Raw genomic sequence first — 14,947 nt, 5'->3', positions numbered from 1 at the left:
ATGAAGATATGTGACTCAATAATAAACCCTTCAAAACTTTTATTAACCCAGATAAAGCTCACACCATTGCTAAACTATTAAAAATGTATGATGCCCAATGATGTTGATTCTACGGAGAGAGGACGTCCCTCTAGGACAATCTGCTCTCAACCAATTTAAGAATTTTTTAAAAGGGTTTTGTATGAAAAATAAAAAACAGAACACCAATAGATGAGTTGCAGTGAAACTGAGGATTTGAAGTGTTTTTAAAGTCACGTCCAGGTGGAGTTTTACTGAACATGGAAAGGTCGACACCCTGTGACATCTGCTCACAACAGTTTTTAAACCAATATTGGACCAGAGCTGATAATCACTAGAACGAGAAATTGACACTTACACATGGATATCTATATTCCAAATATGTGCACATGTCCACTAAAAAGCAATTCGACTTGAGTTTCATGATTTGACTTTCATGTACATGTTGCTGTTTTTGGAGTCCAACCAGAACCATTTTTGGTCAGGGACACAACATCACTGTCCAACAAATGTTTGCTGGGTTAGATTCACTGAGTCACTTACAGCAGCTCAGAGCCGTTTCTGCCAGCAGCTTCCTGTCAGAAACCACATGAAGCTGATGATGAGATAAAGGATTTTGGGAAACACTACATCTGATTAACATAAAAAGACACGATGAGTCCAAAAGACGAGCAGAGAGAGACGACACAGAGACGGAGACAGACGTCTACCTGGACATGGATCACCTGCTGATGCTGTTGCTGCTGCTGTGGAGCTCAGGTAAGACTCTTCTGTAATGTAAAAATACTGAGTTCAAGTCAAACAGCAGCTTTGAAAACTGCAGTAAAAGTCAACATGGTCAGTAAAATGTAGTGAAGTGTGTTCAGTAAAAGTTCTGATACTTGCTGTAATGAGTTTTATCTCTTTAACTTCTAATAACTAACCAATAATTCATGTGTTCATCATCTAATAATGAAAATTCAAAGCATATAAATGTAAAATCCTACGGACGTCTTCGGGCTGTGTTTGTCGGTCATGTGACCGTCACTTGTTGTTTTCTTCCAGAATGCTATTTGTTAGGGATACTCAATACATAATATATTATGTGTTAACAATACCGACTAGATATTAGTGCCTTGCAAAGTGCGGATAGGAGGTTTTTCCCCACTTTTCCTGGATCATTTTGCAGATAGGAGCTTTTGCACTTGGTGCGAGTTGGAAGAGGTTCTACAAAACAATGCCCTAAATTTAGTTAATTAAAATTAAAGTAAAAATAAAAGTTTGTTTTCAGGTAAAAAGATGGGCCAGTGTAGTAAATGTAATAGTCACTACATTGTAGTGTACTAGCAATGCCACTGCTCCGCATACGCAGAGTAGGCAGAGCGTGTGGGGCCTCAAGTACCAGATGGAGGCCCCCAAAATTAAGGTTGATGAAAACGTCATGATAATTATCACATTATTACATTTTAACACAAAGATAGGTGCCTTGTCTATTTTTTACGGAAGCCGCCTCAAGCAACACAGCAGATCGAGCTGGGCAGGAAGTCAGACACATGCAGACTCCTGGTCGTATATCAACATTAAACGCAATTAAAACTGATGAATAAAGAAACCATTTAACTACGTAGCCTACTTAACCATAGCAGAAGCACAAAAATCAAGGAGCAAGTTAACAAAATTGGGCAGTTTAGTTGCCCTGCAGTAATTACGGTAGCCTTTAGGGACTTTATCAGCTTTGACTAGGCTGCCGTAATTACTGTAGGAGGAGTGCAACTGACTTTAAACGGCGGAAGGCTTCCCCGTAGTGAAGACGCCCCGCCTCGGACTGTGCAGAGGACGGAGCAACACCACGTCGGAACCGGAACGCGGCGCACGCGCTCTTGGTGGAGTCCCGGCGTAATTTCGCTGAAAACTTTATCCAAAATATGAGATATTCGCGTCTTTTTATGTTTATGAATGAAACTTGTCAGACAAAGTTTCTGCCTTCTGAGGCTCATTAAGAGCTGTTTGCATTCGTGTGTGGATGAAGCCAAACTATCCAAGCTCACTTTGCTGCGTGTTGAGCGGGACATAAACACTAATAAGGACTAAGTGGTAGGCAGGTTTGCCACCATGAAGGAGAGGAGGATGAAGTTTTAAAAAGGGACCATGAAATGTACAAAGTTTGTTAAACTGTTCAGATTATTTTGTTCCATGGAGGATGGAGAAATACACAAATGGACTAAACTACAGCAGTCTAAGCAGGGACAACAACTGGTGAGTGAAACATCCATAATTAGTCTTTATTAACTTAAAAGTTGCTTATGAAGAAATCAGTCATAATGTTAGATTAATATGTTTAACTCCATGTTTACTGCATCTCAGCACCTGTCTGTGTCACTGCCTGTGGTGTTGTAGACCGTCCTCTTTGTATTTGAATAGACCTTGTAGTGTTGTAGACCGCTGTGTCTATTTTATGTTTATGTTATTCCCGTGTTAGAAAGTCATGGTGCGGAGACAGAGCACCTGGCTTGTCTCTATCTATTGGTGGTGGTGCTGAACTGTTGGTCAGTCGGTGTATGTAGAGCACCACATGCTGTCCTCAGTGCTGAAACATTTGAACGCAGCTGGCAACCTGTTTTCTTTTTTGTTCTTCAGAGCAAGCTTGTCTCAAAGTGGCTTCACTGTATGTTTCCTGAGATATAGGCTTGCATGGCTCAATAACAATTTGTGATTATGAATAAGATATATCAGCTATTTTACAGTTGTGAATTTTAAAATGAGTGTTTTAGAAAGGCCCCTTGAGAATGCTTCACCCCCTCTGTGCTGAGAGTCTAGCTCCGCCTGTCTCTTACTTGATGGCAAGTAAGAGACAACATGAATCTCTGAAAAAAACCTGAAAAATTGAAGAAGAGAAAACTGAGCCCACATGACCAATTATGCTTATGGCCTCCAAATGGTTAGCAGCCGCCCGGTATACTAGGCCCGGTCAGAATTCAGCTCGGTCTGGTGATGATGCAGATAGGAGGTTTTGTGCCTCAACATGTTCCCAGCGAACCTGATAGGAGGTTTTCGCCAGGTGACTTTTCTGTCACAACGAAGGGCGGGATTATCTTGCAGCTGAGCAGCCTTCCTTGTTCTCATCATCCAAATGAAATCTGCCAATCAGGAAATTCTGCAGATAGGAGGTTTTCCGCTTTGGCCATCGATACATTAAGAAGAACAGGGAGGGACTTTGAAGGCAGGTTTGATTGACAGGCCGGTGCAGGACATGAGCAACACATGAGGAAGACCCTTCTTAAATAATGAAATTGTGACATCTGGTGGTGAAAGTTAAACATAGACCTGAAAATAAAAAAAATGCAGCTGAATTTCATTTGTGAGGAGGTTCTTTTTTGGACTTTTCTCATTTAATAAGTGACTTTTTATTATTCTACCTCTGTGTTCATTATCAGATGGGTGACTGTGGATTGTTGGAGCTGTTTATTTAGGATGTTTGGATTTTACATTATTTGATGTGTTTTAATCATTTGATGTGTTATTTTGTTGCTGTAATCTGACATAAAAGAGCTTCCATATAACAGTGTAGCCCAGTAAACATTTACATGAAAGCATCAGGAGCTACAGGAAAGTTATATGTGTACTTATACATACATACTGATGCACATATACAAAATACACATCACACAGTTTCTCCTGGAAGACATTCACAGTGTTGCACTCTGATGGTGACATGAAACCTGACAGAAGTAATTGACAAGTGAAGTTCAAGCCACTTTCACACCTGCACACACCTGACCAATCACTGCCTTAAGTGGGTGAGACTGTCTGCTACAAGAAGTCATGTATCTTAACTGTTAACTCTTCATGAGCCACTCTGTTTTTATTCAGGGGAGTTTCACTGAGAGCAGTGCTGTCTTTTTCAGGAACACCCTGATCACATTCACACAGTTACACATTCACACCTGGGAGCTGTCCAGTCCAGCAGATTTATGTCCCCACAACTTTAGGAATACAAGTATACACACACACACACACACACACACACACACACACACACACAAACACACATTGCCGTAGGTCACTTTTGGGGACATTACATAGACATTAATTTCCTGGAGACTTACCCTAACCTTTTTTAAGACTTTTTTCTTCTTTTTAATAATAAAACTATTAACATGACACGTGAAAACATATTTTAATCCTCTCAAAATGTTCCTTCAAATCAGCTGCACAAACTTCCTGAATGACAAAAAACATTGTTTTGTTTTAATGTGAACAAACTTAAGATGATTAACTGATTAACATCTGATGTGAGATTACAGTTACATTAGAGTATACTTCTGTTACCATGGCAACATCAGAGCATTTCTTGTCACATATAGGACTGACTGTTGCAAAACACTTTTTAAATTTTTTTCTTATCAAATATACGTGTTTGAGCCGCTTCCTGTAACTCTGTCAAACTCTTCTCACACTTAACCCCTAAAAGTTTCCACTTGTCATTGCTTAAAAATTGTTAAAACAATCAAAAACCTTTAAACAGAGTCTTCATTTTAAGATTTAATGATTTATGTTATGGGAACTTGAGTTTTTTCCACAAAAGGGAAGTGAGTCCCCACAATGTGACTGTGAAGATTTATATCCTCACAATGTGAGGAATATAAGCACACACACACATACACACACAGAGTCCTTAAATAGCACAGTGGTTATGTGATGTCACCACACAGGATTTCTGGGTATTGAAATCATTCAGATCTGTTGTGCTGCATTAACTCTATATGAACCGGTCTGTTACACTATAATATAACTATCTATGACTTATTTTCATAGTTTTGTCCATAATTTCTATCAGGAATAACAACATCATAGTCAACAATTAAAGGCCCAATGAAATGAAAAATACATCTTTCCAGTTTCAATCCTGTGTCCCTGTGTTAAGTGTTCATTTATCTTGTTATATGCCAAATATAAGTCCAACAAGACTAGGTCAAAACCTAGTACACATATGGCTGGACTGTGTATGGTCAATGGGTGAAACTGTGGCTAATGTGTCACAGTGATGGTTGGTGGTACTGGCTATAGTGGGAATTCCTGGATATTAAATGTTCATTTGCAGTTTATATGGTATATATATAACGGTTCCAGTAATGTTTGTTGTTAAAGTGTACTGAAGTAGCATCACATGACATTGTTAAACTACTTTTGAGTCAAAAACAAGGTCGGTGCAGTTTCAAGAACAATACTGTCCAATCATATCTTAGGATGTCTGATTTGAGAGAGAACTTATTTTCATTTTAATTATAACTATTGTAATTGTCTGTCAACTCCCCCTGCTCTTTCATGTTTCTATCTGTCAATGTCTGTTAACATATGGTTTCATCCATGTGTTTACATAGAATTAGCATGATAGGCTAACAGTCTGTCAGCTGTGTGACTTTATAACCTGCCCTGACGTCTTTCAGAGCACAGAAACACAATAAACACACCTGTCACCTGTCTAGCACAGTGCTGTTAAACCTACACCTTATTTTTATACAGTCTATGGGCTACACCCAGGACAGCACAGCGATACTGACAATGCTAACCATGCTAACTAGCTGCTTGCGGCTAGATGGATCCATCATGTCTCTTTGTATCTGCGGGTTGGTGCTCCTGTCAGTGTCGGAGACTCTGTGTGAGCTGCTTCGGTCGGTAAATGTGTGTTTTTAAAACGTACTAGTGCAGTGCCCGTTCAAAATGTGCCCATTTGGAACAGGCTGATTGCATGGCCTCCGGCCGCTACCTCAATGCATAGAAAAATTACAGGCAGTTGATGTGAGGTGTGAATGAATATATACACCAACAAAATGAAAGACACTGACATTCTCTCAGTCCCGCGGAGAGTGAGCTGTGCTCGGGGCTGTACTCTACATGCCCCCTGAGGACTTAATAGAAACTGTTTGTTCCAAGTCATTTTGAAAGTGCAACGGCCAATGGGGAAACTCCAACACTAGGCCATCTGCACCAATGGTGCAACTCCATCACTCAGTCAGTGACTCAATCAGTCACAGACATTTGGGATTACAAGGCTGGTCTGTGGTATCAGACTATTTTTACATCAAAATCCCTGTCTTCTCTCTTCCTAAAATGGTTTCAAATGTTTAATGACTCATCCTGCGCTCAGGGGTGTTTACAAAAGTTCATCCAATCAAATGTGACTTTGGGCGAGTAGCTAGCCACACCCATCATATTAAACCACACTTCACCGTTTGTGGGTCGTATTAGCTAATAGTGATCGGTGGACCAATTCTTTCGGTTCCTTCAATTTGATACATGTAACCTGTCGAGTTTCGATACTTTTGCAAAATAAGCCGTCAATTTCTCCGTGACACTCTGTTATAGTACATGCAGGTTCGACAACTAGTGCTGCCCGCCCCATAAAACCTGTTCAATGCATTACCGGTCAACCCCGTGAGCATTTTCCCTTTGAAAAGCCAAAAAATGGCTATGGTCACCGGTGAAAAGACATTCATAACAGGTTTCAAAGTGAAGGTTTTTTCACCGACTATTTGACTATTTACTTTACGTTGATTAAACATTCACATTTAGACCATATTTCACCAGGATTTGCAATTTCTGGCTTTCAACTAAGAAATTTGTTTGTGGTTTCTTACTTAGGGTCCAAAATGACAGTTGCTATTATTTGCACATTGTAGAGGAAGTAAAATTTCATTATTGAAAATCCCGGTGAAATATGGTCTAGCGAAAGAGGGTTCCAACATCGGGTCTTAAATCCCAGTCTCTCACACCACAGACGACTGCGCTGACCACTGCACCAAAAATACCAGATTTGGATTCTGCTCCACTCCTACTATATAGTTCCATATTTTTGACATTTTATATTAAAGTTTAATGCATTGGAATTACGTCTTCATGTAGACCACATTTTACCTACCAGTGCAATATAACTTTGGAGAAATGCCTTCACACTAATCAATATCACGTCTCTTTCAAGCTACAACTAAACAAATGATCAAAAAGATTAAACAAATGTGTGTTTTGTGACACGTTGATGTTGTAACCGCATTTTAGCTGGTTGAAGACAGACTGAAACCAAGACTGAATATCACCCAGTTTTCAACTCGAAATCAACATTGAAATCCCAGTTATTGTTCACTGGGTAGTTCAAGAGCACTTTGTTCAGTCTTGTTCAATGTAACCTGCCATCTGTCTTGACTCAAGTGCGATTCAATGGCTCCTCATTCACTCATACGTCCCAGTTAGAGAGAACGGTTCATTTGATCTTGTTCAGTGAGTAGCTGCCAGGCTGTCTAGAGTCACTTATTGACATCCTCGTTTGAGACAATGATTCCCGCTCATTCATTGGTTTTCCCACTTACTATGTTTTGAGTGGACAGCACCACCATAGCAGGCAGCGTGAGCAGTACCCTACGATAACAGTGAGTGGGCGTGGGCAGTATGAGCGGGAAAAGTCGGGGATTCATGAGCGCTCGGTGTGTTTGACCCAGTACATACCAGACACTAAAAAGAGTCCTTCCTTCAACAGGTGAGGAAGATGTGTGTGGAGCCAAGCGTCCTCTGTGGCTCTGTTTCCTTCTGAAGCTGCATGTCGCACTAAACTCAAAGCCCTGCCCACTTTTTAGCAGTCCAATCAAGTGCAAAGGATTTGATTTAAACTAACTAAACTAGTAACTGTACACCTCTCACTATCACTGGGACATACATCACAATACAGAAGCTAAAGATGCTCTAACTTCGTCTCATGGGGCCTTTAATATCTGAGATCTGTGAACATGGTGACATCACTAAAAAACACGTCTGATAGGTCTGATAGCAGTCAGATGATCAGACAGGAAACAAACCAACATGTGAGACAAACACAAGTTTTAATGAACCATAGTTTTCCTTTAACTCTGCATGCATGCAACTCTGTTGAGTTTGTGTTCATGTGTTCATCTCATCTGCTGCTCTTCAGAGAAGAAACAGAAAGTAGAAGCAGTGAGGTCAAGAAAAAAGGTCTTAAAATTTCAGGCTGACCAGGCAAAGAGAGACGTTTGCTCCTTAAATATCTTTGTTTTTTTGTTTGTTTTTTTGTGTTTTAAATAAACTTTATAGTATTTAAAGTTCATATTATATGATGAAAAGTATGTTTTACTGTGTCTTCCATGCCAGGTATACTGTAAAATTAAATTGAAACAGGTATAATAAATGTAAATTTTAATACATTTACATATGAAGTGTAATAAAAACAAAATCACATGAATTCCACTTGATTCAACAGCTCAGGTGGAAGTTACTGCTACTCTCCTAAGCTAAGCTAAGCTAAGCTACCTTTAGCAGTAGTTTAACTGTTTTATTTGTCTCCATCATGTTTGGATTTAGCTGGAATAACAAACTAATTTACCAAGATGTTGGTTCAAAGTTTACATATTATGTTACAGGTTCAATTCATTCAGGCAGATCTGAACACAGCAAACATCATCAGACCAAAATAACTTCACAGAGACCCTTTAGAGGAAGTGGTCTTGGTTCATTAGTGGTGGAAACGTGATACAACCTCCATCTGACGAACTACAAGGCTTCAAGTTGAGCTAAATGGTTCTCGTGGCCAGGACCGCTTTGCATGCTGGGATGTTGATGAGTGAAATCAACAAGGTCCAACCTGCACTAACAACCAAGTACATTGTCTTCTTGGTATTTGGGCAGATTGGAGCTTCTTCAGGACCTTCTTCCTGTGTTTATGTTCTCACTCCCGCCCCAGACACATCTGACCAATGAGAAAAGAGAACATTCTCACCTGGCTTTTAGTGATGATTTTTGGTTCGCTTAGATTTCTTTCTGTGTGTAAAGAAACAGAAATAAGTTTATCATGCCATCCATTGATTCAGACCAGAACAAACACCCTTTCTTAAGATGTCTAGCTTGCTGTCTGTCTCTTCTAGAGCCTCCAGATGTCCAGAAACAGCTCTGTGTTTGTTCAGTTCACAGCTCTGCTCCGATCTAAATGTGAAATTTCTGATTTTCTCTCCAGGACTCCAGGCTGAAGATAAACACCAATCAACAGGTAAAAAGAGAGAAAGAGAGAATAGGCGCTTCCTTTGGAGGTGTTCAAGCACGTCCAACTGGTAGGAAACCTCAGAGCAGAACACGCTGGAGGGATTATGTGTATCTCATCTGGTCTGGGAACACCTCTGGATCCCCCAGGAGGACCAGCACCTAGATAAGCAGCTGAGAATGGATGAAGTTTGGTTCATGTCCAAATAGTCTCAAAACTAATGACACAGCTGTACTTTTGGTTTGGTGTTAATTGTCAAATGTGAGTGTGCTGACATGCTGAACTAAGATGGTTAACATGGTAAACATTATACCTGCTAAATGTTAGCATATTAGCATTTAACTCAAAACACCACTGTGTACAGTCTCACAGTGCTGTTAGCATGACTGTAGACTTTCAGGATGTGTCCGAAATCCCTCCTTGGTTCACTCATTCACTACTTAATAGAGTGCATTTGTAGTAAATAGTGAGTGATTTCAGACACAGCCTTAGTCTCGCTTCTATATTTGGTCTCTTGTGTCTTATATCCCACAATCCTCTGTTTTCCTCCAGGTTCTCAGTGTGAAAGCACAGCCAAGGCTGACATCGTGCTGTTAGTCGACGGATCTGGGAGCATCAGCTCTAAAGATTATGAAAACATTAAGTCCTTTCTAAATCAAACAGTCAACAACTTCAACATCGGCCCTGACAAAGTCCAGATCGGTAATATTTTTATTACAACAACTATTAACACTACTGATCCTGGTACTATTACTACTACTGCTACTGCTCATAGTAATTATGATTCAGCTTGTAAAACAATCTTTTATCCAGACACTGATTTCCATGGTGGAGATATACTGTATATTCCTTCTGTGTAGGTCCGTGTTGGATCAGTTAGCAGGACAGATGTTCTGACTGAACAGACTCTGTGAAGCACACCACATTTCTGAACAAAACATTCTAGCTAGGAGGGATGCACAACTTTGTCATGTTGGTTCATCCACAGCATCAACTTTCTACAGTCGTTCTGTAGAAAGAGGAATTGTCTTCTTGTTGGAGCTCAAGACATTTTCTTGTCCTTTCTTCTTTTCTAACTACTTTTTGTTTATTAACTAGTATGTAAACTAACAAAAGCCCTCACCTTCTCCTTCCTGCTCTGCTTTTATATGTCACCAGACTAGATGTCAGCGATAAAAATTGAGGAATTCCAATGTTAAACTGTATTAAAAACTCACTTGACTTCTGTGTGACAACATTTAGCTCGCTTTAAACAGTGCAGGTGGTGACTGACTGACACGTTTTTACTGTAGGTTTATGCGCTCATTGCTGAACGTTCAGTACCATCAACCTTCATACTAGACTCGACTCAACCTGACTGGACTCAGCTGTTGCTGATACTGATATCAGCTCTCATACATAATCACTGCCCTCAACACTTCCTGTACATGCTGAACTTCTGCCCGTATGCCGCAGAATACCGAAGAGACACTCAGGGGCTTCAGGCCTCACCAGATTCGTTCATATACCAGAGTCAGACAGTAGACTCAGGGGTTATTAGCCTGTTAGCCTGTTAGTTGTACTGGACTGGACTGCTGGAATGGTCCTTTAAGCCCTTTGGTCCTTCTTTGCATATGCAGATTTGTTCAGGCATGAGTGCGCGTGAGACATGTGATGTGTGTCGGAGCTAATGATTCTGACAAGATAATAACAATAATAATTGTAATAAACCAATGCATCTGTTCAAGAACATACAGTGTAAATTATTATTCTCATACTCATTATTATCATTGCTATTCTCATTATCATTTAAAAACAAAAGCTTGGTCAGTGTGTCAGTTTTACACATTTCTGTGTGTTTTCTGCAGGTCTGGTTCAGTATGACAGCACCCCAAGGACCGAGTGGCATCTGAACACCCACCAGACCAAACAATCCCTGCTGGAGGCCATGGCCAAGCTGCAACAGCCAGGAGGAGGCACCAACACAGGTGATTTAACAACACGCTGTCTGATTGTAATAATAATTATAATTGTAATATGATAATAATAATTGTAATATTATTATGATTATTAATATTGAGACATTACATTATTATATAGTATCATGCTATAATATTATGAATCAAAGGTTGCTGCTGCTGTTATAGTGATAGTGATTATAATAATTATAATAATACAATACCAACATTCAAAATCATAATGATTTGAGCGTCCCACAATAGAATTTGAAGCTCTGTGATTGGATTTTTCCAACTGAAATGCACCTTGGGAGTCGTAGTTAACTTTCTCTCTCAGTTTTTATGTCTACAGGCTTCTAGATTTGACTTTTTATCAAAGAAACAGATATTTTAACAAGGTTGTGGAAGTGCTTCAACTATCAGTCACCTGACAGTCATTGCAACAGTCAGCTTTTCAACTCTGCACCTTTTAAATCCTCTTTATTACTGTCATACAGGAAAAGCTCTGAACCACATCCTCCATAACAACTTTAAACCCAATGTGGGAATGCATGCAGACTCCCACAAAATTGCTATCCTGATTACTGATGAACAGTCCAGTGACGATGTATCCCTCGCCTCGCAGCACCTGAAAGACGCCGGCATTGATGTCTACGCTATTGGTATAGTGGCCATTTTACTGTGTTCCAAGTTTCAGGCCACTTAATCTGTGATGTATCTGAGTTTTGACTTGCATTCCACTGAATTAAATCCACTTTTCTTGTGGAAACCAAATTTACTCACAAGTCCACAGGATTAGGGAAAATACTGAATGAAAATTTATTTGACGTTACATTGAGCCTGGTCCATTACTGACTGATGTTGTATTCCAAACTTTAACATGTTATTACCAACTATATAACCAACTGTTATACATTTTATGTACGGTCAAAAACTGGAACATGCGCTTTAAAAACTACCGTACATTTAGCATTTTCCTTTGTCAAAGATAATAAAAATATATTTTCCTGCATTCCAGCACCCAAGAAGGTGGTTTGATCTGAACTTATTTGCTGATTCCTCTACAGCACCATTCAAGGGTTTGGTCACACTTTCTCATTCAAGTGAGTGGGAAGGTATGTCTAAACATTTGACTGGTATTTTATATCTTAGCACATTTTCGGGGGGGATATTTGGAACATGCACTTTAAAAACTGCCTAATATTTTGTATTTTCCACTGTCACAAATAACAAAAATATGTGTTCATGCGTTCCAGCACCCAAGAACAGAATCATTTTTTAAGGTACAATTTTAACAGTATTTTTTCTTTCAGGTGTAGGGAATGCAAACGAGGCTCAGCTGAGGGTCATCGCCTCTTATCCTGTTAAAAACCACGTGTACACACTCAGTGACTTCTCATCCCTCCTGAACATCGTCAACAACCTCACCATCAACCTCTGTAACAGTACCAACAGCAGCTCAGGTAAACAAAGAGTCCATCATAATCAAACTGTGATACATATTAATAACACACTGATCATCTACTCCCCTTGTGTCAGCTCAGCTCAAAGCTGTACTGGAAGTCCATGTTTCCACCAGCTTGTGTAGTATAGAGCCATAGGCTTTGGCGAGGTCCAGCCTTATAGCAGACAGGTCTCCGTGACCTTCCTACACCTCTCTGATCAGCTGAGTGACCACTCCTGTATGCTCAGTGCCCCCTGGGACCTTCAGGACTTCCCTTTCTGAACTGAGGTGTTAATGTAGGAGTTCTTCTGAGTTACACCATCAGGAAGATATCAGTATCATTATAAGTTCACTGCTGAGGTCTGAGATCATCTTGAGCTGTTCAGGGTTGCTTGTGTTTTCCACCTTTGGAACCCAAAGACACAGCACTCCCCACTGCTAGCCTACCTTAGACCTTCTCCAGATCACCTTGAGGATCCTCCACAGGCATTGCAGGAGCCTCAGGCACGTCTTGTAGAGCTTGTAGGGCACTCCTCTAGGGCCTGGGGCCAAGCTTGTTCTATCAGCCCCAGTGACATCCTGGATCTCCCTCAAGATTTGCTCCATAGTTTTAAACTAGATGCTGATTTCTAGTGGAGATATCGAAGCCCTGCCTTCTCCCAGGTGTTGTTCCCTCTCTCCTTCGCTGCACGTGTTTTTGAGGTACCAGTCAGTTCATCTCGTTGAAGCATGCCAGGTGACCGTTTCGCTCCTGTGCAAGTAGTTTCTTGGTGGAATTGAAGGGGTCTGCCGCAAACGCCCCTGCCAATGTTACAAAGAAAGTTTTAGTTAGAGAAAAGTTATGAGTATCAGATGGGTCAATCAAGCTTGTTAGGAGATAATGATGTCTCATTTCATCAGGTATTGTCAAATACAGGTGTGTTCAGGTCTACACCTCTATCTGAGGAAGACCATCAGTGGTTGAAACATGGTGGTTATTTTCTTTTTGTGTGCATTATTTGTTCTCTCTTTCTTTATCAGGCTACATGAATGACCATGCTTAATTAAATGTATTCTACCGTCGCACAGACACACAGCATTAAAAGTATAGCTCGGATATTCACACTACAAGAGAAAGCAGGAGTAATTTTGAGTTTTGATATACTGTATGTATGAGGTTTTTAAGTGATTCACATTAACACGGTGTTAACAGGTGATCAGATGTACTGACCTCAGATCAGTGGTAACAACTATAGTTCACTGTTTGAGCTTTGGTCTGATAGCATGAGCTGCTGCTGCTGAAAGCAATAATCTGACAGAGGAAGACAAAAAAACGGGCAGAAGATCATGCATTGGGGTCTACCAGGGTCTCATTCCTCATGCTACCACAAGATGGTGCTAGATTAAGAAATTTTCTATTCCAAAAAATAGCATATTTTCTGTACATTTGTGTACTTGTGTCAGGGTATGAAGGTGCTCTCTCTCTCTCTCTATCAATAACTTTTTTGAAGTTGAAATAATCTTTATCAGCATGAATACTGCAGTTAATACTGATGAAGCTAATGATCTTTCTCTCTTCAGACTCTGTCAGGCTGGTGAATGGGACTACTCTGTGTTCAGGCAGACTGGAGGTTAAGTTTAAGCAGTTTAACCAGTCGTGGTCCTCAGTGTGTGAAGCTGACTTTGACCAGCAGGATGCAGAGGTGGTCTGTAGGGAGCTTGGCTGTGAGGCTCCCTCAGTCCTCCAGGGACTGAGGGAGCCTCACAGCTCTCCTGGACTGTGGAAGATCAGACTCAGCTAGTGTCATAATAAATCTTTTAGGTCTCAGTTGAAAAAAGTTTCAGATCAGCTCAAGGACAAAACTTCTCTTTGATGTTCAAAAAAGAATCATCAGGAGTCAGAGTTCTGAGCAGCAAAATGCCAGGCAAAAAAGGAGAGCAATACAGTGTACACAAGGTTCACCAGGATGCTCTGGAAGGCTGACCCTCGGCCCCCAGTTTTTACATCTTTTGTCTGATATAGGGCACGCTTATTGTCCAGCTTCTTCATACTAGCCAATTACACCCTTATCATTTCTTTACATCATCTGTTGCAGGCCAAAAATCCCCAACATAGGTTTTGAGCTGAACTAGTTATGCCTGGCATATCCAGTTCTATCCAGTTCTATCCAGTTATGCTCTTTTATTTTTTATAACTGTTAAAGGTTTTTTTTTACACCATTGTTTCCAGTCCTTCTTCTGGCTTTATTTTTTTTTACAATTTATTCTTGCCGTTTTATACCCTTATTTCTTGATCCTTTCTTGAGGTTATTTTTTTTAAAAAGTGAAGTTTAATGCAAACACACTTACAATTTTATCCAGTGTACTGAGTGAGATTATCTTTAACATACTTTGTGCCCATATATCAATCACAAGTTTCTGTGAGGTATACATTCCAATATATGGATAATTCAACACACTTCTACTTAAGGCTTATCATCCTAACAGTACTCATTTGCATTGCATTTTATCTTTCTCTGAGCACATCATAAGTCTTTATAAATTACACCA

General features: G+C 40.1%; 2 protein-coding genes across 2 annotated transcripts in view; one reads left to right on the top strand and one right to left on the bottom strand.

Moving 5' to 3' along the window:
* The window catches only part of LOC122971137 (microfibril-associated glycoprotein 4-like), a 750,976-nt gene that overhangs the window by 419,673 nt on the left and 316,356 nt on the right, over positions 1–14,947 (bottom strand). The window lies entirely within an intron of this gene.
* Positions 692–14,947, top strand: part of LOC122971759 (collagen alpha-1(XII) chain-like) — a 59,191-nt gene continuing 44,935 nt past the window's right edge. Inside the window, exons 1-6 of the mRNA XM_044338499.1 lie at positions 692–777; positions 9,014–9,046; positions 9,590–9,739; positions 10,885–11,004; positions 11,472–11,636; positions 12,288–12,437. Coding sequence (XP_044194434.1) covers positions 735–777; positions 9,014–9,046; positions 9,590–9,739; positions 10,885–11,004; positions 11,472–11,636; positions 12,288–12,437 — 661 coding nt within the window. The 5' untranslated portion in view covers positions 692–734. The remainder of the gene's footprint in view (positions 778–9,013; positions 9,047–9,589; positions 9,740–10,884; positions 11,005–11,471; positions 11,637–12,287; positions 12,438–14,947) is intronic.

This window comes from Thunnus albacares, chromosome 20, assembly GCF_914725855.1.
Source record: "Thunnus albacares chromosome 20, fThuAlb1.1, whole genome shotgun sequence".
NCBI classification, from domain to species: domain Eukaryota; kingdom Metazoa; phylum Chordata; class Actinopteri; order Scombriformes; family Scombridae; genus Thunnus; species Thunnus albacares.
This window is presented reverse-complemented; position numbering and strand designations above follow the sequence as displayed.